Source organism: Equus asinus, chromosome 7 (assembly GCF_041296235.1).
Source record: "Equus asinus isolate D_3611 breed Donkey chromosome 7, EquAss-T2T_v2, whole genome shotgun sequence".
Taxonomy (NCBI): domain Eukaryota; kingdom Metazoa; phylum Chordata; class Mammalia; order Perissodactyla; family Equidae; genus Equus; species Equus asinus.
The window spans coordinates 51,062,019-51,088,988 of NC_091796.1; the positions used below are offsets into that span (position 1 = coordinate 51,062,019).

Here is a 26,970-nt window from a genome sequence, read left to right on the forward strand (position 1 = left end):
CTATACCTATATTCAAGGGCTATATAAATATTCCTTCATGAAGATAAACAAAAGCAAAAAAATAATCTAAGACCTTGAGAAACAATTTTGCATCATAGAAGCAGTCTTCTGGAGAATTTAGAAAGTCACTTCCCTCAGGAATAAATTTATATCACAGTCCAAAAGAATTTTTCAGAAGATATTCATATTCTTGATACAATATAAGAGGACATTCTATCTGTGTGAGACAAGACTATTTGATTTATTAGAACAGAGAAACAAAATCTCCATTGATACAAGTCATAAAAGGTGTTGAAACTAAGAAAAATGAACAAGAGAGAGGATCAAATTAGTAAAAGAAATTAAAAACAATAAAAGTCATTGCCAGGAAATATGGTAGAGTGACTATATACGTATATTTACATCTCACTATCTCAAATCTACCAAAGGGGAAATAAAACAGCCACAATGAAGAAAACTTTACTTTCAACAAAACTTACAAATGCCTCAGATCTCTTTTAGAGTTTCTGGAATAAATGTGCAAGACAATGGAAATAACCAAATTAAAGTGGGATGTCTAAATGTGACATACTCATTCTTTAAATTCAAGTAAATACAAACATCAGAAAGTAAACAAAAGCTCATCTTAATACGCAGAAAAACATTTAAGACAAGCTTTTTCTTTAGGAAAATTAGGGCAAATCTTGTTGGAAGCCCATTCTTACAATCTAAAAGCGGCAATGGGAAGTGAGCCATATGGCGCACTATCTTTATTTTCCCAAAAATGACTCCCTGAGTTGAGAGCCTTTTAATTGCTGAGCAAGCTGAAAGTGCAGAAAGTAGCACTGATCCAACACATACCTGAATTATGGCCACCCAGCAGATCTAACTAATGTCACCCTTCTTTCTTCCATAAAACAATTAAATGAACACACAGTATCACAACTATGTTCTAGGTATCTAATGTAACTTCAAAGGCAGTGATTATAACAGTGCCCAAATCATGAGTAAATTTTCTACGTAATATTCTATATCTTAATAGGGGTTTGGATTATACAGGTGTATGCATTTGTTAAAAATCAGACACTAGAGTGAGCACTTCCAGAATAGCAAAGTAAGGACCTACGAACACCCACTCATTGATAAAAACGTTAAGAACACCCCAAAAAACTATCAAAATCAACTTTTTCAGAACTCTAAAAATTAACCAATCCAAGGAGTGTTTTATTCAAGACACACAGCTGAATCTCAGTAAGAACAGCTAGCTCTGTATAGTTTTAGCATGCTTTATCCATTTCCCCTGGGTCATTTGTCAAAAACCGTCAGTGTAATTGTTTATCATCACAGTTGACTATGGCAATCAAATCAGTTGGGAACAAACAAGAATCTGGCCAAAAACTTACAAGGAAAAACTGAGGAATAAGAGGTCCATAGTGTTTTTTAAAAGCTCCAACATATTCATGAGAATCGAGAAGGTCACACTCGTGGCAGGGTTGTACATATACTCAAGAAAGATCTCTCATTTCTGGCTGACTTTGAGGTTCTACACAAGTAAGAAGCAAAGGCTAAGGCAGAGTTGTGAACTGCCTCCTTGAACATTAAAAACAGCCCAGTATGCACACAGAACCCCTCAGCAAAAGCTGGGTGACTTAGTGGTTCCAGACGTGTAAGAAACTGTCCAATTAGTGGTTGACCACTAAGCTAACTGAGCAGAGACATCACTGGCAACACAAGATAAAGAAGAGAGATTTTACAGAATTAATTTAGGGAAGTCACTACACAAACAAACAAAAAAAGAGAAGCAACAACAAGCCCTGGGGAGGTGGATAAGTCTGATTTCCAGAGTTGCCATATTATTTTAAAATGTCCTGTTCTTAACAAAAAATTATCACCTACAAGAAATAGTAAAGTGTGGCCCACACACAGGGAAAACAGCAGTCAGTAGAAACTGTCCTGGAGAAAAGTCCAAGCATTGGACTTACTAGACAAAGATTTAAATCAGCTATTTTAAACACACTCAATGAACTAAGAGAAATTATGTCTAATGAAGTAAAGTATGAGATCAGTGTTTCATCAAATAGAGAAAATCAATAAAGACAGAAATTATAAATAAAAGAACCAAAAAGAAATTCTGAAGCCACTTCACTGAAATGAAAAATTCAGTTAAGTGGTTCATGAACATATCTGAGTTGGCAGAAGAAAGAATTAGTGAACTTAAAAGGTAGGTCAATTGAGATTATTTCATCTGAAGAACAAAAAGAAAAAAGAATGAAGAAAAACGAACAGAGCCTCAGAGACTTATAAACACCATCAAGCATGCCGATATATAAATAGGAACCACAGAAGGAGAGAAAGAATATTTGAAGAAATAATGGCCAAAGACTTCCCAAATTTGATGAAAACATTAATCTACACATCCAAGAAGACCAACAAACACCAAATAGGATGAACTCAAAAAGATCCAAACCTAGACACATCAGAATCATAAAACTGTTAAAAGCCAAAGAAAAAGAGAGAACCTCGAAGGCAGAGAGAGAGAAGTGGCTGGTCACATAACAAAGGATATTCAATAAGGTTAACAGCTGATTGTTCAGCAGAGACCATGGAGCTAGAAGCAGTGAGCTAACATATTCAAAGCGCCAACAGAAAAAACCATCAACCAAGAATTCTTTATCTAGCAAAAGTAGCCTTCAAAAACGAAGGAGAGATTAAGACACTCCCAGATAAACAAACACTGAGGGAATCTGTCACTAGTAGATCTGCCTTAGAGTAGCTACCAAAAAGAGTCTTATGGACTGAAATGAAAGGACACTCGAAAGTAACTGGGATACAAGAAGAAATAAAGAGTAACTACATAGACCAATAGAAAAAGACAGCATAAATGTATTTTTTTATACCTCTTCTCCTATTTGACTTATAAGATAGCTGCACAAAGAATTATCTAAAACTGTGTGGATGGGATTACAATGTAGAAAGATGTCATTTATATAAAAATAATAATACAAATAAGTGGGAGGGGAACAAAGCTATATAGGAGTGAAGTTTTTATATATTATTGACATTAAGCTGGCATCATCCAAACTGGACTATTGTAAATTAAGATGTTAAGAAAAACAACTTAAAAAGCAGACTAACAACTATTGAAATTATATTAGTGATTGCCAGAGTAGGGGAGAGAGAGGGAGATAGAGAGTGACTGCAAACAGGTACTGGGTTTCTTTTGGAGTGATGCAAATATTCTGGAATTAGTAGTGATGGTTACATAATTTGTGACTATCCTCAAAACTACTGAATTGTATACTTCAATGGTGAATTTTATGGTATATGAATTATATGGCCATAAAAAAATAAATTAATTCAATGAAGATACACTTAAGACAGACGTGAGCATTTCACTATATGTAAATTTCACCTCAAAAGATAAAAATTTGAATTCTAGATCATATCAATGCTTGAGAAAGTTTACTGATATTTGTAATTTACTTTGAACTGAATCAAAAAACAAGATGAACTGTAGGCCAATGTGGTGGCGCAGCTATGAAGTTTGTGCACTCTGCTTCAGCAGCCCAGGGTTCACTAGTTCAGATCCTGGGCACAGACCTATGCATCGCTTATCAAACCACGCTGTGGCAGGCATCTCACATATAAAATAGATGAAGTTGGGCACAGATGTTAGCTCAAGGCCAATCTTCCTCAGCAAAAAAAAAGGATTGGTGGTGGGTGTTAGCTCAGGGCTAATCTTCCTCAAATTTTTCTTTTTAATTAAAAAAATAATAAGATGAACTGAAGGTTAGAGGGATAAATAGCAAACGGATATGTGGTAAAGCAACTTCAATGGTAGAAACTAGGTATAAGTGTCTGGGTATTCACTGTAGAATTTCAACTTTTCAGTGTTTGAAAATGTTCATAAAATGCTGAGGAAAAGAATAGGGCTAAAGGGGCTGGCCCCGAGGCCAAGTGGTTGAGTTTGAGCACTTGGCTTCAGCAGCCCAGGGTTTCACCGGTTCAGATCCTGGGTGCAGACATGGCACCACTCCTTGGGCCACGTTGAGGCAGTATCCCACATGCCACAACTAGAAGGACCCATAACTAAAATATACAACTATGTACTTGGGGAATTTGGGGAGAAAAAGCAGGAAAATAAGAATAAGGTTAGGAAACACTCAGATCCAGGTTCTGAACCATTCTACAACTAGCCCAGACTCTACCAAAAAAATGACAATTTCATGAAAGACACAAACATGGGGAATTTTTATAGAATAAAGGAGACCAGAGAGATACGACAAAGAGAAAAAAATCTGAATATGGACATTAGATATTCTGAATCAACAATAAATTTCTTGGATGTGATAATAGTATTATGGTTATTTATGAGAATCTCTCTCTGAAGGAGATACATGCTACAGTATTAAGTAGTGAAATGTCACAAAGTCTGCAACTTACTTTCAAATGATTTAGGAAGAGAAAATATGTGTATGTGCATGTGCATACAGACAGATAAACAGAGAGAAGATAACAAATGTGGCAAACAGTTAACATCTGATAAATCTAGGTGAAGGATACATGAGTGCTAAAACTGTTCTTTTAACTTACTTTTTGGCTTGAAATTTTTCAAAATAAGAAGGGTGGATGGAGGGATAGTACCAAGGTGAGTGAGAGCTATAAAGAATATTGCCAAATTAGAACTCTTACCTCATCTCCCTCTATCTTCCCCTTCATATACTATGTTCTAACCAGACTGGTCGTCTTTCTGTCTCACAAACAAAACCACCTGATCACAATTTCAGGGTCTTTGTCTTTGCTGGTTTTCCTTTTCCTTGGAATACACTTCCCTCAGATCTTCATCTGGGTGTTTTCTTCTAATCATTCACGCCTCAACTCAAATGCAACCTCAAAGAGGCTGCCCTCTTCTCTAACGACCTTACTGAAAGCAGATGGCAATTAGGCTCTAACACATTACTCAACATTTTCTTAACAGCAATAATCAATAACTGAAATGCTTATAAATGTTTTTGTGTGTCTACTTCTGTTATTCCCTCTACTACAACATAAGCTACAAGCCAAGTCAGTCAGCTGTTTTGCACTTTCAGGCTATCTCTCCTTTTGTTCCATAGTCTGTCTCCCATGACATCCACCCTTGTATCCAGTAAAAACTAAAGTGGAAGCAGTTAAAGCAACTGATGATTTTTTTCTACAGGAGTAGAAGACAGGGGAGTGAGAGTACATTTGAGGCTAACAGAAATTGGAGTAGGACAAGGGACTGATACTGGACTCAAAGATAGTATGAGTACATAACAACTATAACAACAATTGATTACTTACTGAACACAATATCTATAAAGCTAAAACCAAAACCAGCAACAGGTAGATTTCTACCAAAAATTAAACAAAACGTCCCTAAGATTTAGACTAAGTTTAAAAGTTTGTGTTGTGCTAAAATCCAGAGGAAAATCAGAGTGAATGTTCCATAAATTCAGTTAAGATTTAACTTCATTTAATAACTATAGACTCTACTCTTCCATTTGATTTAACTAACACTGTTCTGAACTTTTTGCCCAATCTACCATCTGTTCCCCTTTCCCTTCTACTTGATATTTCTATCATATGCTGAAATCTATCTTTAGACTATAAAAGACAATGGCCTTTCCCTTCTCTATGGCTATTTTATAAATCCTTGAAGTGACAAGTACTCGTGAAAATAGTGAAGAAGAATGGCTGTAGAAAAGTCTGAGGCCAAGAATGAGAAGTAATAACCAAAATGATATCTTATATTTATCGACTACTTACTATATGCCAGGCTCTATCCTAAGGTTTACATGTACTAACTCACTTGTTCTTCACAAAACCTTATGATGCATTATTCTCATTTTATAGACATGTGAATGGTGACAAAAAGAAGTACCTTGACCAACATCATAAAACTAGTCAGATTAGAATTCAAATCAGGTCAAATAATTCCAGAGCCCTTGTTCTTCAGTACGTTGCCTCTCATCACTGTTAAGTCTTTACAAATTTGATGAAAATTCTGAGGGTGCAGAAATTTCAGAAATGAGAAGGCAAATGTGCTAACTATATTAATTTTTAACACATTGTTGAGACTGATCCTTAAACTTGGGTGACTTTCCTTGACACAGCAAAGAGCAAAACAGGACGTGAACAAATACTAACTACCTAACAAGAATGCCAACAGTCTTCCCAAGTATGTTTTCTGAAGTAGACACCATATCTCAAAATATCAAAAGACTTGTGGGTCACTGCTCTTAATAGAATTCAGCTAATAACCCAAGGACCTAAATCTTTCTATCTTTGAGAGCTTCTAGTATATTCTGTTTCCTCTATGACATTCTCATTCAGGATATTTTCCACAAACATATTCTGATTCAAAACTCCTGCGTAGATTCTATTCCCTAACAACTGTGAATGTTTTAACACAGAGCCCTGAAAGTGGAGCAATAATGAGCTCAACAGAACTACATGTGGTTCATTAAACATTTTGCAAGTGGTATCAAGTGATTTTTAAAGCCTATTTTAAAATCATTCTACTGCTCTAGCAACTACACAGCTTCCATCAAACTTAAGTCAGTAAGAAAAGGCGGAAAAGCTCCAAAGTACTCAAGATATCAACATAACTCCTACATACCTCAGGAAAGGCAAAAAGAATCGTTCAGTGGAAGGGCACAATATGATTTCTGTAGTTTTGACTACTTCTAAGTATTGATCACAAGAATTCTATAATATAAAAAACTAAATAAACATGCTGACATCAAAATCTCCAATGTATTGTGTTAATTTAAAGAAATAAAAGAGTTCTTATCCTTATTAAAATACCCAGCTGCCCAAAAAAAAAGTAAGGTTTTCTAACCTTTCAAAGTCACCTTGCCTTGTAAATTTTGACAACCTATACACGGCCCAGTTGTTAAGCTGTTTAGAGGTCATTCCTCTTCCATTATCTATCACTGCAACGGCAGGTTTTCCTTGTGTTTCATCAAAATGCTATGAAATAAAATAAGTTCAAAAAGACAGGAAAAATCAAATCAATATTAAAAACATGAAAAGTTTAATATAAAAATAGTGATTCAATGGGCTCACTCATATATTGCTGGTGGAACTGTAAATTAACACAACTTTCTGAAAGGCACTTCAGCTGTATAAATCAAAGGTCTTAGAATTCTTCATGTCCTTTAACCCAGAAATTCCATTTCTCAGAATTCAGCTTGTGAAACTAACCAGAGATGTATACAAAGACCTATAACGATGTTCATCATGTCACCATTGCTAACAATGGCAAAAATACAGAAAAAAAAGGTCTAAATGTTCAACAACTGATTACGTAACTTATACTATAAGACAATAAACCAAACTGTAGCAATGGTATATTATATTGCAGAATATTCATGATATGACAATGTCTACAATGTTTTGTTAAGGGAAAGTAGAAGATCACAAAAAATAAAATGTACACTATGATCACACATACATGTATACATATATGCACAGAAAAAAGGGCACGTGAAAAAATTTCAGCAAGAAGATACATCAGATAATTACTTCCACTTTTACTTTATTTTCTAATTTTTCCCCAACGAACCTGCAATATTTCTAAAAAAGCTAAATTGCTCTACAGTACTATTTTCTTACCAATTTGATCTGTATTCTTCTAATACCAGTGTTACGAGAAGTAGCAGACAATGAATTGTCAATCAATTCTGCAAGAGCAAATGCTGGAAGAGAATGAGAAAACACATTGCTTAACTTTTCCCTCCTAAATACTTCATATAAAGGTTCAAAGCAGAAGAAACTCTGAAGTACCTTAAGCCATCACTTTTATTTCCCAAAGAGTTAGAATTAGAGTATTATCCGGATTCTAAGGATACAATACATAAGAAAGGCATCATCACCAAACATCACCAGCATAAAAAAAGCAGTCATCAACCAGTATTTGTATGGCATTAACATGCCATGAGTCAACCAGCCATGATTCCTGGATTCAAGGAGCTTATAATCTGAAGACAGACATACAGATATAGCAGACAAATCAAAGACTATGACCATAAAACCAAACACTAGTCTGATGTATGTAATTATGTCATGTGCAAGTCAAAAGTAAGCACATTTACAGAGTTGGGGGCAAATATAAAGCAACTATAAAAGTGTCTACTGGGGGGGCTGGCCCCGTGGCCAAGTGGTTAAGTTCGCGCGCTCTGCTGCAGGCGGCCCAGTGTTTCGTTGGTTCGAATCCTGGGCCCAGACATGGCACTGCTCATCAAACCACGCTGAGGCAGCGTCCCACATGCCACAACTAGAAGGACCCACAATGAAGAATATACAACTATGTACCGGGGGGCTTTGGGGAGAAAAAGGAAAAATAAAATCTTTAAAAAAAAAAAAAAAAGTAATACACTAAAAAAAAAAAAAAAGGTGTCTACTGGGGCCAGCCCAGTGGCGTAGAGGTTAAGTTCAGGCTCTGCAAGGGTGGTCCAGGGTTCGCTGGTTTGGATCCTGGGCATGGACTCACACACTGCTCATCAAGCTATGCTGTGGCGGCATCCCACATAGAAGGACTTAAAATTAGGATATACAACTACGTACTGGGGCTTTGGGGAGAAAAAAAAGAGGAAGATGGGCAATAAATGTTAGCTCAGGGCCAATCTTCCCATCAAAAAGAAAACAATAATATATATATATATGGTTAACCTTTACAAAAATAAAATAAAAATGTCTAGTAAGAGCTAATTTAGATATAGAAATCTATGACTAATAGTAATTTGTAAAATGGCAGACTACGTCTGCTGAACTGACACAGAACTGCTATTGATTTCCTAGTACACAACCAAGTTGACATTCAAATTTATCACTGGCTCAGCATTGTTCTTAATATGCTCCTTTCTTCAAGGTCACTACTCAAACTATTTCCCTTAGTTAAAAAGGGGAACATACCAAATTTATGTCTCTTACTTCCACTGAAGCTCAACCCAACTAAAGCTGTAATTAATCAACAGAGTAGAACTCCAACAAGAACTCTCATACTCTAAACACTTACGAGATAGCTGTTTATAAACTACTTAGAAAGAAATTACCACAAATCAGATATGTATAAGGATCTGGCTAAGGGTAATAACTCTAGAAAATGAAGAAGGGACAGTGTAGGAAATGGGAGGAAAAAAAAGAGTTAAGAGAAACTGAAAGGAACAAATGAGTAGAATTTAGTATCTAATAAGATATAAAAGGAAAAGAAAAAGAAATTCAAGATGGTTTTGAGTCTTTGCTCTAGAAAACTGGATAAATGGTCATTCTTCCCAAAAAGGGAGAATTGAGAGAGAAAAAAAAGAAAAATTCAGTTTTAGAAGTGATGCCCTACCACTATATCAAGCTGAATGAGTAGAGGTGTCCCATAGGGAGCTGGAACACATATTGTGCTTAACTGAGAGAATAAAGACAAGCAGATATAAAGATTTTTGCTTCAGTGAAATAAACAGCTAAAGGCTTGGATTAGTTCACTAACATAAAAGTATAAAAAGAAAGATCAGCATGACTTGAAGAAATGTCCACCATACAATCAAGAATAACCAGAAGTTGCACCAAAGGCAAAGGAAACAGAAGCAAGGAAAGACCCAGCAATGTAATGTAAAGTCACAGAAGTCAAAACAAGAGTTTCAACTGTGAGACTGCCTGATTATTCATATGATCATGGTAGGAATGAAAACTGGAATAACCAATCTGGAAGGCAATTAATCTATATCAAAAGTCTTAAAAATGAATACACCTACTGACTCCACAATTATACATTTACAAATGTATCCGCAGAGACAGAATTAAGATTAATTCAATATGCAAATATTTAAGCACCTACTATTTGCCAGGCATCCTTCCAAAACTTAACAGAAAAAAGTCCTGTTCTTGTTGAGTTAACATTCTAGACAGGAAGATGGGAAATGAAATATAATTGTAATAAGTAAATTTTTTTATCATGTTAGAAGGTGGTATATGCGATGGAGAAAAGAAAGGGTCATTTTAAACAGTGTGATCAAGATAAGCTTTGCTGAGAAGGTAACAGATAAACAAGACTTGAATGGGGTGAAGGAATCATAGAGGGGCTATCTGGGCAAAGAGCATTCCAGGCAGAGGGTCCTAAGCTGAGAATATAGTTGGCAGTGGAATGGAGTGAACAAGCAGGGAGAGGAGTCATGGAAACAAACTCAGAGAGGTACAAAGCAGAGCTGCTAAGGCCAAGCACGTAATTGTAAAGACTATGGCTTTTACTCTTAGCGAAATGGGGAGCCATGAGTGCTTTCAAGAGAAGAATAGCATGATCTGACTTCTCAAACTTTCTGTGGACAGGCATGAAAAGAGACAGACAAGTTAAGCGGCCACTATATAACCTAGGTGATATAATGGAGCCTCAGACCTGCTGTTAGCAACAGAAGTGATGAGAAATAGTCATTTCTAGATAAATACTGAAGATAGCGCCAAGAGGATTTTCTGACAGATTGAATGAAATGTATGAGACAAAGTAGAATCAATTTGATTTTTAGCTTAAGCAACTGGAAGGACAGAGCAATGATCAATTTGGATGGGAAAACTATGTATAGTACAGGATTCAGTGAACAGGTTAGGGTTCCCATCTTAGATATTCTAGTGGAGATGCCACATGGGCAGTTGGAGAGACAAAATTGGAATTGAGAAGGTAAGTATGGCATTATTTTCAATATTTAACTAAAAATGACCATTTCTCACCACCTCCAATTAGGAGTCACTGCTACAAAGATGGTATTTAGAGCCATGAGACTGGACGGGATCACCACATCAGGAAGTACGAGAAAATAAGGACCAATCACTAAGCCATGAGGCACTTCTACATTAATAAGGTGGGAGTTATGTCAATAATATCTCAATAGAAAAAAAAAGAAAGTGGGGAGAGAAGAGAGAAGGCAGACAGTGAGGTAGGAAGAAAACAAAGAGAGTGTGGTCACTCAAAAGTCAAATAAAGACTATGTCAAGGAGGAAGAAGTGATAAACTGTGTCAAATAATGCCTGGAGTAAAATGAGAACTGAAAATTGATCACTGGACTCAGTCACTGGTGACCTGAAAAAAGTAATTACAGGAGAGTAAATAGGAGACAACGGGAGGAGAGGCACTGCTGATATTGAGTACAGACAACTCTTTTGAGGAATTTTGCTATAAACAGGAGCAAAATATTGAGCAGAAGATGGTGGAAGGAGTAAGAGTACAATGTTAACATGAGAGAAATAAGAACTTTTTTCGGTATGAAAAGAACAATGTCAGAGGTAATAAATATACTGCTTACGAGTTCAAGCTTTGCAGTCACCCTGCTGGGGTTCAAATCCTGGCTCCAACGCTTACTAGCAGGTTGGCCTTTGACAAGTTACCTGAAATCTTGTAGCCTTAGTTTCTTCTGCAAAATAGGGTCGTTACCTAACATTAGCTACCACATAAGATTAAGGATTAAATGAGAAAATGCTCATAAAGTACTTGACATAGTGCCTAGCACTGTAGCTGACAGTAGTGATAGTACTAGTAGCAAAGTAAGGATGTGCACAAAGATTTAGTCACAAGAATGTTCGGTCATTTGTAACAATAAAAAAATTGAAATAACCTGAGCATTTAATAATAGGCCATTGTTCAAATAAACTGTCGTCTCCAAATACTGTGTAACTACTAAAAACAAATATATATTGACATAAACAGGCACATGCGGGAGATATTGCAGGGTTGGTTCCACACCACAATAAAACAAATAAGGCAATAAAGCGAATCACAAAATTTTTTTGGTTTCCCAGTGCATATAAAAGTTATGCTCACACTATACTGTAGTCTATTAAGTGTGCATTATGTCTAACAAAAAAAAGTACACAACTTAATTAAAAAATACTCTATTGCTAAAAAATGTTAACTATCATCTGAGCCTTCAGCAAGTCGTAATCTTTTTGCTGGTGGAGGGTCTTGCCTCAATGTTAATGGCTGCTGACTGATCAGGGCAGTGGTTGCTGAAAGCTGGGGTGGCTATAGCAATTTCTTAAAATAAGACAACAATTTTAAGTTTGCCACATTGATTGACTCTTCCTTTCACGAACCATTTCTCTGCAGCATGCAATGCTGTTTCCTAACATTTCGTTCACAGTAGAACTTTCAAAATTGGAGTCAATCCTCTCAAACTCCGCCACTGCTTTATCAACTAAGTTTACATAATATTCTAAATTCTTTGTTGTCATTTCAACAATGTTCACAGCATCTTCACCAGTAGATTCTACCTCAAGATACCACTTTCTTTGCTCATCCATGAGAAACAACTCCTCATCTGTTTAAGTTTTATTATGAGATTGCAGCATTTCAGTTACCTCTTCAGACTCCACTTCTAATTCTAGTTCTCTTGCTATTTCCACCACATCTGCAGTTACTTCCTCCACTGAAGTCTTCAACCCCTCAAAGTCATCCATGAGGGTTGGAATCAACTTCTTCCAAACTCCTGTTTAGTTGCTATTTGGACCTCTTCCCATGAATGATGAATGTTCTTAATGGCCTCTATAATGGTGAATCCTTTCCAGAAGGTTTTCAATTTACTTTGCTCAGATCCATCAGAGGAATCACTATCTATGGCAGCTATAGCCTTAAGAAATGTATTTCTTAAATAATAAAACTTTAAAGTCAAAATTAACCCTTGATGGATCCACAGGCTGGAGAATGGATGCTGTGTTATTAGGCATGAAAACAACATTAATCTTCTTGTACCATCTCCATCAGAGCTCTTGGGTGACCAGGTGCACTGTCAATGAGCAGTAATATTTTGAAAGTAATCTTTTTTTCTGAGCAGGTCTCAACAGCAGGCTTAAAACATTCAGTAAACCACGTTGTAAACAGATGTGCTGTCATCTAGGCTTTGTTGTTCTATTTACAGAGCACAGACAGTGTAGATTTAGCATAATTCTTAAGCGCCCTAGAATTTTCAAATGGTAAATGAGCACTGGCTGCAACTTGAAAGTCACCAGCTGCATTAGCCCCTAACAAGGGAGTCAGCCTGTCCTTTGAAGCTTTGAAGCCAGGCACTGACTTCTCCTCTCTACGTACACAAGTCCTAGAGGGTATCTTCTTTCAATACAAGGCTGTTTTGTGTACACTGAAAATCTGCTATTTAGTGTAGCCCCTTCATTAATGATCTGAGCTAGATCTTCTGGATAACTTGCTGCAACTTCTACATCAGCACCTGCTGCTTCACTTTGCACTTATGTTATGGAGACAGCTTCTTTCCTTAAACCTCATGAACCAACCTCTGCTAGCTTCAAACTTTTCTTCTGCAGCTTCCTCACCTCTCTCAGCCTTCAAAGAATTGAAGAGAGTTAGGGCGTTGCTCTGGATTAGGCTTTGGCTTAAGGGAATGTTGTGGCTGGTATGATCTTGTATCCAGACCACTAAAACTTTCTCCATATCAGCAATAAGGCTGTTTTGCTTTCTTATCACTCGTGTGAACACTGGAACAGCACTTTTAATTTCCTTCAAGAACTTTTCCTTTGTGTTCACAACTTGGCTAATTTGGTGCAAGAGGCCTAGCTTTTGGCCTATCTCGGCCTTCCATGCCTTCCTCACTAAGCTTAATCACTTCTAGCCTTTGATTTAAAGTGAGACATGTGTGACTCTTTCTTCTGCCTGAATACTTAGACGTCACTGTAGGGTTATTAATTGGCCTAATTTCAACAGGCCAATTGTGTTGTGTCTCAGGCAATAGGAAGCTCAAGCAGAGAGAGAGAGACAGGGGAATGGACAGTCAGGGGAGCAGTCAGAACACACACACCATTTATCAATTAAGTTTGCCATCTTATATGGGCACAGTTCATGGCACCCTAAAACAATTACAATAGTAACATCAAAGATCACTGATCACAGATCACCATAACAAATACAATAATAATGAAAAAGTCTGCAACATTGTGAAATTACCAAAATGTGACACAAAGACACAAAGTGAGCAAATGCTGTTGGAAAAATGGTGCCAACAGACGTGCTCAATGCAGGGTTGCCACAAATCTTCAATTTGTAAAAAACACGATATCTGCCAAGCGCAATAAACCTGAAGTGCAATAAAACAGGTATGCCTGGAGCCAGTCCCATGGCCGAGTGGCTAAGTGCACACACTCTGCTTCAGCAGCCCAGGGTTTTGCTGGTTCAGATCCTGGGCACAGACTTAGCACCATTCATCAAGCCATGCTGAGGCGATGTCCCACAGAGTAAAGCCAGAAGGACCTACAACTAGAATATACAACTAGGTACTGGGGGGTTTGGGGAGAAGAAGGAAAAAAAAAAAAGATTGGCAACAGATGCTAGCTCAGGGCCAATCTTTTTTTTTTGAGATTGGCATCTGAGCTAACAACTGTTGCCAATTTTTTTTTTTTTTTTGCTTTTTCTCCCCAAATCCCTCCAGCACATAGTTGTATATTTTAGTTGTGGGTCCTTTTAGTTGTGACATGTGGAATGCCGTCTCAGCATGGCCTGACAAATGGTGCCATGTCCACACCCAGGATCTGAACCAGTGAAACCCCAGGCCGCCAAAGCGGAGAGTGTGAGCTTAACCACTCGGCCACGGGGCCGGCCCCAGGGCCAACCTTGAAAAAAAAAAGACCAGGTATGCCTTTACGTTAAAGATGCTCATTTGATTTTAAACTAAAAAGTAGGTTTAAAAAGTATGCATCGTATAAAACCACTAAAAGGGAAAAGAATTAAACAATATGAAAAGGTCTGAAATGATAAATACCAAAGTGTTAGTGGTGGTTATATCTGGGTGGTAAAGATATGGATGTTCTTTATGTTCCTTTTGCTTATCTATATTTTCTAATTTCCTAAAAACGATAATGCCTACACAAGAAGAAAAAATATTTTTAACAAGAAAGTTTATAATGAACACCAAAGTAGTATTAAAAACTTTGGCACGGTCCAGACTCTCTAAATCAACTGATTTGTAAAGATCACTAGCAAATAATCCAAAGGGAGGATTAAAACTGGCAAGCAGTAAAGGTGGAAGGAAATGATAAAGAAATGAAGACCAGAACATAAACCACTTACTTGTGCAACTCAGTTATACCAATGTGCACAGTAAAACAACTATTTTCTCATTTGGGAGAGGTCTATAGGAAGCCAGGAAGAATAAATCAGGAGAGGATACAGGATATGGAAAGATGTGTATGTACCAGATCTCCTATGAGTTGAAAAGAAAGAAATTCTAATACTGGGTTAGTTTTAAAGGAGAGGTATCTATCTTCACTCTGAAGTAAGATAACTTGGGTAGAAAAAGAAATATATCGTGATGAAGAGATGGAAGGAAGGAAGTTCACAAAGACTGGTTATAGTCTTCTAACATAGTAGAATGAATTTTTTTTAAAGTGAAGGAATAGGACATGTGATCAGGGGATAAAGAAGAGTAATAGTTTATCAAAATTAGTATAAATGGAATACTTACGTAAAGGATTTTGTCCTTCACTTGCATAATATTCATACATGCCACTTTTAACCAGTGTGTCATAGTGAGGTAGGAAGTCAATTCGTTCTTTTGTAGCTGTTTGTAGTAACTGATTGACTGACTGTAGCAGGTATAGAGTGACTCCATCTTTAACAGTCTCATCTGTAATCAAGAGGTAATACCTTAAGTGCTAAGCTAGTATCAGAAACACAATAAATTTTTAATTATGAATATGCAAATTTTATCTATGAAATAACTTTAAAGATGGTATAGATCAATGTTTGGATTGATCTATAAATTCAGTTGTGTTTTGTTAAAAATATCAGTGGAATAGGCTCACATACTTTCACTCATCTGAAACACTCAATTCTTTATAAACTAAATTATCGCTGGAAGTAAGATGAGAAAATACTTTAGAGTGGTATCAACATGAATGGAGACAAATGGCTAAATTCAAAAGGAATGAGGCATGAAAAACTGGCAGGTCTTAGAATCGAATTGGATAAAAAAAGATAATGAAAGACTCGAAGCTGGTTGAGGGCCCACAAAGAAGACCTGTGGCTAAGTTGGGCAACATCTCATCCTCTGTAGCCATAAATGATAAACAGTTCTGTCGTCTTGCTCGAAAAATATGACCTCTACACGAACTGTGCACATATAGCCAGTTACCTCTCCGCATGCCAACAAAGTAACCAAAATCATCAATAGTTTTTAGAAGCTTACCTATGTAATAAAATTGTTATTGCCCTATGATGTACTAGAACACATTAAATATAAAAGCATGAACTTAACATTGCTTACCAAAATTATCACAGGTAACTTCTTTCCTACTTGTTGTTGTAATAACAAATTTCTCTTCAGGTGAAATGCCAAGTGTCTATCCAAAATAATAGGAATAAAATCAATTATTATTCAAAGGAAATAAATGCACTATTCAAAGTTTACAAGAATATGAAAATACTGATAGTATATTATAATCTTGTAACAATTAAAACATTTATCTAAGAAATTCAAGTCTTGATATTTTTAAATTTTGCCTTTGCATAATTAAGCACAAATCTATCCATAAACACCTATTTGCTTAACAAGGTTGCTTTTTCTCCTATTATATGCCACCTAGGAACATGAGTGATTAGGTGGGACATTTTGAAAGGGTTTTAACATCAGCAGGGGACTCCCAGACAAAGACATATTATTTCATGTCAATATATAAGTAAACTTATTTGGAGCAAAGTATTAACATAACAATTATGTTCATACAGATTAAACATTTAAATATGTAAAAACTAAAGTACCAGAATAAATAGAGGTTAATATTTTATAACACCGACATAAGGATAGCCATGCTATGCAAGATATTTACATTAAAGAATCTTTATATCTATTATAACCCCTTCAAAAAGAACAACTTCAAAAAATCATGGCAAATTATAAATTATGGGGGGGAAGTGCAACAGGAGACAAAGAATTAGCATCCATAGGAGAAAAAAGCCTTTATCAGTCAAGGTGAAGACCAATAAGAGAAAGAGTGAAAAGACATTAACAATCAAAAGGAGAAAATACAAACAAATGACCAACGAACATACGAAAAACTGAAATTTCACAACTAACCAAAATATGAGAATTAGAAAAATGAGTTAACACTATTAAAATTTTATGTATCTTTAAAATTAAAAGATACATGCTCTTTCTAAAATTAAACAAAACCGTCAGCCCACTATATCCACACGTTCACAACCCACAAATATGGAGGGCCAGCTGTATTCATTGTACTATACCATTTTCATATTAAGGAACCTGAGCATCCACAGATTCAGGCATCCTGGAACAAATCGCCCACGGATACCAAGGGATGACTGTACAACAATGTACAAACAACAGAAAAGACTGACTTGTGCTTCAGCTAACAATAAGACTAGTTAATCTAGACCAATCTTACCACCAAAGACAACTAAAAACATCTAGACTAATGATACTTAAGTCTTCAATAATGATACTAAAAACCTTTATTTGTCACTGAAACTAAGGCACCCAACTCCTTACTCTGAACACGGACAAATTAAAGGGAAAGAATAAAAGCATTGATCCCACTTTCTTATACCAACCCTATTTCAGGATAACCAAAGAGCTCTAGTCGATGAGGTAAAGTTTTCTTTAAAGAATTTCAGCTAACAATACAGGGGGAATGACAATCAGAATATCACCATCAATGGATGAATTATCAGATCAAAACTTTATTACGGAGGGATCCAGTTGAAACCACCTGAATCCCACTAATTCAATCTTAGCATTGCTAAGAGTGGGTGAAGAATCCACACATTACATGCTTTCTGATGTCATGTAATACAAAGTACCAGCACCACCTATGAATTCTTTGCCTCCCCACCCTAAAGAAGTTGAACCTAAATCTTCATCACAAGCCTTTAAAAACAACTTCTAGTTTATACGATATATGGAGATAGAACAAGTTAAATTACACTATAAAGGAGCAGACAAATCCAGAATGTACAATAGTAAAGACAAACCTACTTGATTTCTTCAACAGGTCAACACCAAGAAAAACTAAAAAGAGACTAGGGGAAGAGGGTTTTGCTCAAATGCTCTAAATTTTAAAAGAATTAAGAAACATTAAAAAGTTCAATATGAGGATTGGTATCCTGATTTAAGCAAACCATCTATAAAAAGACATTTTTGAGACAATCAGAGAAATCTGAATATAGACTGAGCTATTACATAATATTAAAAAAATTTTAGGGCTGACCCAATGGCACAACAGTTAAGTGCACACATTCCACTTTGGCAGTCCATGGTCTGCCAGTTCAGATCCCGGGTGTGGACATGGCACCGCTTGGCAAGCCATGCTGTGGGAGGAGTCTCACATATAAAGCAGAGGAAGATGGGCATGGATGTTAGCTCAGGGCCAGTCTTCCTCAGCAAAAAGAGGAGGATTGGTGGCAGAAGTTAGCTCAGGGCTGATCTTCCTCAAAAAAGAAAAAGAAAAAAATTTAATTTTGATGGTATAATAACAGAAATGCATGCTGAAATATATAGGAGCAAAGCAAACCTAGAATGTGCTAAAAAAGAAAAAAATGATGCTGGTGTGGTAAATACGTGGTAACTGTCGAAACTGAGTGATGAGCATAGGTGGGTTCATTATACTATTATCTCTTCATACATGTTTGAAGTTTAAGAAAAATTTCTACTTTAAAATATACTATAACAGACCAGTGGAAGAGAAGAGAGGACCCTAAAACAGACCCATACATATATACATGGGGAGCTTGGCAAATAGAGGTGACATTACAAATTAGTGGTGAAAGAACAGACCAGTCAATGAATGATTCTGAGACAACCAGTTAAATGCATAGACATAGATTAAAAAAATCTCCATCTCAATACACACAAAAATAAATTCTAAGAGAATTAAAGCAGTTGAATATTATCAAAAATTGTAGAGAAAAAGTGGAACAATTTTGAGGACAGAGAAAACAATTTCTGAAAATATACAAAAAGTGCAAGCCATTAGGAGAAAAAGTAGAAAACATGAAAAGATGCTCATCCTCACTAGTTACCAGAAAAATTAAAACAACTTGATTATCATTCCCATGAGGCTGACAAAAATTTTAAGTCCTGATAACATTAAGTGTAGGTCTCCATATAGGGAAAGTGGACCTTACACATTGCTGATAGGACTGAAAATCAGTAAAACCGTACCAAAAAGCAACATTGCATACTTTAGTAAAATTAAAGATAGTCATATCCTATGCAATTCCACTTTAGAGAAATGAAGTCATGGACATTAACAGGGAAAAGGTTCTATTTGCTTAAGAGACATAAAAATTGTCTTTACAGATCTTTATTAGGATTTTGTATAATCATGACAGTCTTTATTTTTTAGTTCACTGCTACTTTATTTCTACAATATCCCAACTGTTAGATCATGTACTTAAGCATCCTGTACTACAAATTTTGTTTTTATAGTTACTGAAAAACTATGTCCCAAATTGAATTTTTAAGATCTGTGTACATCTAAAAGTGTTTACATCTAATTACTCCATGCAATCTCTCCATAATTCTATTATTCAATTAAGATACATAAGCTACCTTTTGTTTCCTTTGCTTTATGTATAATTCTGTATAAAAATTTTGTTGAATTCATAATTTTCCTAAATATCTTATAGCTCTTATGTTTGACAAATTCAGTATTTTTACATTACTCATTATGCTTTTTTTTTTTAAAGATTAGCACCTGAGCTAACAACTGTTGCCAATCTTTCTTTTTTTTTTTTTTTTTGCTTTTTCTCCCCAAATCCCCCCAGTACGTAGTCGTATATTTTAGTTGTGGGTCCTTCTAGTTGTGGCATGTGGGACACGACCTCAGCACGGCCTGATGAGCGGTGCCATGTCTGCGCCCAGGATCCGAACCAGCGAAACCCTGGGCCAGCGAAACCCAGTGTCGCCAAAGCAGAGCACGCAAACTTAACCACTGGGCCACAGGGCCGGCCCCTATTCATTATGCTTTTACTCAAGACGTCATACTCTTCTCTCTCCACGTTTTTGGTCTAAAATCTCTCTTATCAGATGAAAACTAAAGCTTTCACATATTTGTAGTCACCTGGCCTTGAATACAGATAACAGTACTTCCTCTGTCTTTCTCTATATGAAAGTAGGATAACATTCTATTTGGGCAAGGGTCTTGATTAGGCTTTTTCATTTTTATAACAGCACTTCAATCCCACTTTTTTGGGGAGTCAATTGTTAAAGCACATGGATCTGTCTTGAATGAATAACACAAAGTACCTGCCCTCCATGTCTTTAGGTCAGGTTCAAACTACCTGCTACCCAACTCCTCTTAAAAGCCAATTTTTGGGGACCTGGCCTGGTGGTGCAGCGGTTAAGTGCAACACGGTCTGCTTCAGCGGCCCGGGGTTCACCGGTCCAGATCCCAGGTGTGGACATGGCACTGCTTGGCAAGCCATGCTGTGGTAGGTGTCCCACATATAAAGTAGAGAAAGATGGGCATAAATGTTAGCTCAGGATCAGTGTTCCTCAGCAAAAAGAGGAGGATTGGCAGCAGCTAGCTCAGGGCTAATCTTCCTCAAAAAAAAAAAAAAGCCAATTTTTTGTGTTTTTCTGAAGAGCTAACTAACTTGCAGTCCATAAAATCTTCGAATATTTTAAATTTCACCCATGGGTTAAGTCAGTCAGAAACTATATACCTCAGTGCATTGCTCTGGCATTATATCCAATGGCTCTGCCCCTGAATCACTCTCAGACTAGGAACACCCACACCGCACTGGAGTAAGAAACCTCCACAAAAATTTGGGTGGTTACTGGTTAAAGCAGTTTGCACTACCCTAAACAACACACATCCTATCTTGCACTAAAGGACAAGATAAGAAGTAGCCTTTCCTTCCTGTAAGGATGTTGCCCACTTTATCATTCAGGATTTGTGCAGAATATAAGGAGAAAACTCCCATTTCTTAAGTCTCCTCAGGTTACTATTTTCTCCTACATATATCTTCTTTTACTTTTTCATCTTTTGGAATTTTTAACATTATGTACCCCTATGTACAAATGTTTTTTTGAAGGAAGAGACCAATTCATTAAACTAAACAGTTATAAACAAACTATTAGGTATGGCTTGGGCCCTCAAGAAGCATACGGTGTTTTTACAAAGTACAACAGTATAACGAGTGCCATGGTAGGATAACAAGGTATAGTGGACCCACGCAACAGAAAAAGTAGCCATTTTCTCAAAATTGGAGGTGGAGAGGAGGGATTGCATATATGGGACTTATGTCTGGGCATACATAAGAACTAGCCAAATGAAGCATTTCTAATCTTTGATTCTGCAAGGTCACAAGCACTCAGGTGAGTTAATAGCTGCTTATAAAACGTCTAAGGAATTCTTCCAGATCTGCCCTTTCCTCTTCCTTCCTCTTGATTGCTCCCTTTTTCCCTAAGGTGAGCTTTCCCCAAATAACCGTTTAGGATCCATAATACTTTCTAGCACTAGAAACACTTACTGGTTTAAGTTTTAATGAAAAATTTTAATTTAGTGCACTATTTTGCCTCCTTGCCTAAAAAGGAAAATGAAGACTTTAGTAAACAGTGTGAGCACTGTGGAGGTTTTTTTTTTTTTTTCAGAAAAAGACAAGCTTTAGAATCAAATAGACCTAGATTCCAATCCCAGTTTCACTGCTTATTAACTGTATAATGTTGGATTTAAGTCAGTAACTTAATTCAGTTCTTCACGTATGTAATGGAGACCTGGTTAGGGGATTAGGTGGAATAATCTAATGATGCTTTAAAAAGTAAATACTCAAAAATAAAAGCTAGGCTTCCGTTTTTTTTCTTACTAGTTCTTCCCTCTCACTGCTAATTAAATTTAACCTTCGTCTGTTCTAGCAGGAAAAAGAAGAAAGAGGAAAAGAATTAGTCAAAGAAAATATTCTCTTTAGTTTTCAAGTTAAAATATCGAAGGAATGGAATAAATCTATCTGTTCGCTATAACAAAGAACTTCATTTGAGGCAGAGTGGTACAACACAAAGAATAGGGGTTCTGGGTTTGAATCCGAATTTGACTGTACTGTTTTACTTAAGTGAGTCAGCATCTCCAAAAGTGACTTTCCACCTCTGTAATAAAGCCTACTAATACTTCTCCTAGCACTCCAACAGTGTTACTGAGACTTCTCACAGGGGAGAATTTATTTCTAGAGGGAGGGCAGATTACTACAACCTTTTTGAAAAGCTATTTAAAAACAGGTATCAAGAGCTTTGAAAATGTTCCTGACCTTTGATCCAGGAATTTCACTTCTCAGATTCTAAACTAAAGAAAAATAAAGACATAAAAGACTATGGGTTCAAAGATGTTTATCACGGTATTACTTAAAATTGAAAGTAATGTGAATGTCGACAAAAAGGAGAGATTTGGTTATGCAAACAGTGGTACTAAACAGATCATTTCAAACTTCGATTATGAAGAGCTGCGTTAAAATAGAAAAATATTGACAATATTAAGTGGAAAAAAGTAAAATATAAACATGTATTACATCTACTAAAAAAGTAGGGATAACGACGCAAAGAAATTACTCCAAGTGCTAACAGTGGTTATAAATTTTACAGTGAGTGAAGGTTTATTTTTCCCTCTGGCTCCATAGTTTCTTTAATGTGCTGATTTTTTTACAATAAAAATAATAAACATAAAGAGTTTCCTTTTTGTTTGGGATGGTTTTGAATACAAAACAATCATCAAAAAAGATGAGCATTCATCCAACTTTCTAACACACAGGAATCTGCTATATCCAGGCACAGAATGAACTTCCGAGTTCATACATTTCTCTCTTCATTCAAATTATTCATTGTATTTTAAGCAATTATTATGTGCCAGGCACAGTTCTAGACACGGGAATACACCTGGGAACAAATCAAAGTCCTTGCTCTGAAGTCTCTTTTATTCTGAGAGTCTTCGGATTTCAATCAATTCAGCAACGATACAGAGTTCTGTCTCCAGAACACTACTAAATCATCAGCCTACTCAAGTTAAAACACTGCTTCACCCAAAGTTTTCTTTCCTTGGAAGCTAAATGTTCTTCACAGCTTCAGAAGAACCTCATGGGGTTAAGGCAGGGCATGACAACACCCGTTCTTTACAGCTCAGGCACCACCACCCATAGCTATAAAATACTTCACAGTTTAAAGTAGGTTTTCCTACACAGTCATTAATTTTCAAAGCAAACTAATATAGTCGAGAGATGCGCCCTTCTCTGGTGTTCCACAGCTACCCACGGACACCCTTCGAGTCAGTTCAGGAACTCCCACGGGCTAGAGCGGCGAAAAGCACAAGGGCAGCTCCACCTGAGAAGCTGACCTGGACAACTGTTTCCACCTCGCAAGGCCCCGCCAGGGTGGGCCCGCAAACCCTCTTGACAGGGCGCCCCGGGAAACGACCGCATCACTTAAGCAACCTAAGGCACATCCACTCCAGGAATCTCACAACTTCCAAGCATCGCGACACTCCGAGGAGAGCCATCGGGTCTAACTCTGCTCTCTTCCTTGAAACAAAGTTCCACACGGAAGAGACACAAGTGGCTTTCGCTACTGGAGGATGAGCTGTACGGCTTAGAGTACTAAGGTCGCCGCGGGCCAATGAGACCCTGGGCAGCAAGACCCCCGTAAAAGGGGCGGGGGGAGGCCGGCGGAGGGGCCGGCTCCGCACCCCGAGGCCGAGGCCGGGGCCGGGACCGGCCCAAGGCTTCCTGCTGCCAGGCCACGGGCATGGCGGGCAGCCGGGAGAGAGAAGCCAAGGCCGCAGGGCCAGGGTCGGGTGACAGGTTTATTGCCCTTGGTGAGCAACTTGGGCTTCTGGTCACCCTCCCAAGCGCGAGACCGCTCGCACATCCCTCCCTCGCCCCTTCGCGTACCTGACACACGGAGGCGCGGAACCCCGCGTAGTCCGAGCGCTCCCCGACCTTCAGCACCCGGTCCCCGAGCTCAGACTCCTTCTCGCGCCGGTCAAACAAGTACACTGTCCTGTAGCCGTCGCCGTCGCCGCCGCCGCCCTCTCCAGTCCCCACCGAGGGCCCGCCGCCGCCCGCCGCTGCCATATTGGGGGAAAGGAGAAAAAACAGCAGCGCCGACGGCCGCGGCCGCCGCGCTCAGGGCCGAGATGCGGGCTCCGCGCGGCGCCTACAGCTCCAGCCCCCGGGGCTGCGCGAGGCCTCAACCCCGGCGCGCTGCAGCTCCTCCCTCGGCCGCGGCGGCGGCGACCGAGCAGCGCCAGGCGCGAGGATCACCCGGGAACCGATTCAAACGAGCTCCTGCCCGTGCACCACGTCACTTCCGCGGCCAGCCGCTGCCGGGGAGGAGGGGGCGCGCGGCGCGCTCCTCGCAGGGCCCGGACCCGCGCCCGTCGCAGCCCCCACGAGCCTCACAGCGCGACCGGTAACCAGGGCCGCCGCCGGGGACTGTGGCGCAGGAAGAAGAGGGGCCGCCCGCGGCGCGAAGGAGGCGGGGCAAATCCGGCAGGCCGCGCGGGGCGGGGCGGGGCTTCAGGCCCGGCTCTCGGAGCCCGGGCCCGCCCCTTTCGCCCTCGCGAAGTTGGAGGGAAGCGCGGGCCTTCGCGGGCGCGCCTGCGCTCTGGGGGGCGATCCTGTAGCTGAGGCGGGAGAGCCAGCCCCGGGAGCGGCGGGGAGAGTCTGCTGAGCGACTGTTTTCTCCCGGCCGCTAGGGTCCCGGTCCCTTCCCGCCTTGCCATGACCCCGACCGAGCCAGCCCGCCTCGAGGTCCCGGCGCCGCGCCGGCAGTGCCCCCAGCGCAGCCGGGTTGCGTGAACGCGGCGGCGGGAAGCGTTCCCTGCAGGGAGCACTCGGGTCCCCACGCAGAGGAAACAGACGCCAAGAGATCCTGCGCCCCCGTTGCCGCCTTATTTCCTAGTGGTTCCATGTGGGCTCCAGTGTGGGCCGTCGAGACAAAGCTAGCCCCTGAGAACGTCCGAGCCGAGGTTTTCTGACGTCCCCGCGGCCTCCTTCAGGTGGCCCCGGAGGGTCCCGTAGCCCAGACGGCCTTCCGGCCGCCGGGGGGTCCCGACCTCCGAGTCTTCCCACCACGCAGTCCTCAACCCCACCGCCGCCGTCTTGTTGCTGAAAACTGTGAATAACACCTACGCCAAAGAGTTGTTAGGATTCAATTAATGTTCGCAAACTGCGTAACATATAGTACGCTTTCAGAAACAGCCTTTGCGTTTCATTAAATATCCTCATCTTGGGCATCCTTATCTAGTGCCCTAACTCAACAAGTAATGTCATTGTTGGAGAACTAGGTTTAATCATTTATTCTCCAATTCTTAAAAATATTTAGCGAACATTTTGTACTTGGGAGTGACATGTAAAAATTAAGCACCCAGTGTTTATTTAGTTTCTTCATCTGGGTGGGGAGGTGGTTGGTAGTGTAAAAAAGGGCATTTCAAAGTTCCTTCTAGAGAATCATTCCGTTAAGAAAAGTTGAAATCCTTGTGCTGTATTGACTAAAAGATCATGATTCACAGAATGTTTTTGTTCATGAAACTAATTAGGTGATTAGAGATGTTGCTGTTTAGATCCTAGTAGCATGAATATGTGAACAAACTTTTGCAGTCTAAACTATTGATCTGCATATTTTTTCTTTACCCAATCCATTCCTTACATGTAGGCTCAATCTTTTCACTATTTGTGTTACTGGTTCAGCAGAAGTCAGGAAAAACAGTAACTTTGTAATCAGAATGTTATCCAAGTGTATATTGCTTACTTTATTGTAAATATTGGTGAATAATGGTCAGTAAATAGTTTTACACTGAAAAAACTTAGTGGCTTCAAATAGGAACCATTTATTTGTTTGTGATTCTGTAACTTGGGCTGAGCTTAACCTGGCAGTTCTGTTGTCTCACTTGAGATCGCATGTACAGCAGCTGTCACCTGGCAGCGTGATGGCCTTGATGGTCCATGATGGTCTGACTCACATGGCTGGTGGTTGGCTGAGGTTGTTGAGAACTGATGCTCAACTCTCCTCTATTAGGCATCTCTAATAAGATATCTTGGTTTCTTACTTGGCTGTCACAGAATTTCAAAAGAAAATCTCCAGTGTGCAAGTGCCTATCAAAACCCTGCTTGCATCATGTTTGCTGATATCATTGGCGGAAGTTACTCACATGGCCACGCCCCTGAGTGTGCCCTCCTGCAGTAGAGAGAAGCTTACAGAATGCCCTGCTGATTTAGAGGATAGCACTGACACCTGTGTACTGTGATGAGACCAGTTTGAAAAAGTATTACAGATATAGGATAGTTGGCAGAAAGAAGGGATGAAAATGCAGTCTTGTTAGGATTTGCTGATGAGATTAAATTTCCCCAAATAAAAATACCTAGAAAAAAGGGCAATTTTAACAAGTTCCAAGCTCTGGGTGCTGGAGGAGAGGCTCATCCATGTCTACATGGCCTCTTTAGATCTGGTGGCTACCTGTTGCTTTGGTGCCACTTGGGACAGGGGAATCACTTGGAAGACTTCTTTTGATCCTATCTGCCTAGATATACTATAGAGCTCTTTAGGGGAGTATGGAGGACCATCTCTACATACCAGCCTAAACGGAATCTTTTTTAATCTGGAGAAAATTCTGCTCTCTTCATCTTTCTTCAAGGCACTCTATCAATGTCTATAAGTCCTTTTCTCATTTCTGTCTCCTCTCCAAAACCCTCTGCATTCCCCTAAGAGCTTAGGTTTTTAGAAAAAACGTTCCCAGGAGGAAAGCATCTTTTCTATCCTGTACCCTGTTTCAGTTATCAATTGCTATATAACAAATTACCTCAAAACATAGTGCCTTAGGGCTGGCCCTGTGGTCTAGTGGTTAAGTTTGGCATGCTCCACTCCAGTGGCCTGGGTTCATTTCCCAGGCACAGACCTACACCACTCATCAGCAGCCATGCTGTGGCAGTGACTCACATACAACATAGAGAAAGATTGGCACAAATGTTAGCTCAGAGTGAATCTTCCTCAA

The 26,970-nt window shown here is 39.0% G+C and overlaps 1 protein-coding gene across 1 annotated transcript in view; it reads right to left on the reverse strand.

Annotated features, from left to right (window-relative positions):
* The window catches only part of SMCHD1 (structural maintenance of chromosomes flexible hinge domain containing 1), a 136,693-nt gene extending 112,247 nt beyond the window's left edge, over positions 1 to 24,446 (reverse strand). Inside the window, exons 1-5 of the mRNA XM_014832868.3 lie at positions 23,870 to 24,446; positions 16,245 to 16,320; positions 15,444 to 15,605; positions 7,618 to 7,700; positions 6,842 to 6,972 (exon numbers count right to left, since the gene is read on the reverse strand). Of these exons, the coding sequence (XP_014688354.2) occupies positions 6,842 to 6,972; positions 7,618 to 7,700; positions 15,444 to 15,605; positions 16,245 to 16,320; positions 23,870 to 24,052 (635 nt within the window). The 5' untranslated portion in view covers positions 24,053 to 24,446. The remainder of the gene's footprint in view (positions 1 to 6,841; positions 6,973 to 7,617; positions 7,701 to 15,443; positions 15,606 to 16,244; positions 16,321 to 23,869) is intronic.
* Between the last annotated feature and the right edge of the window lie 2,524 nt (positions 24,447 to 26,970).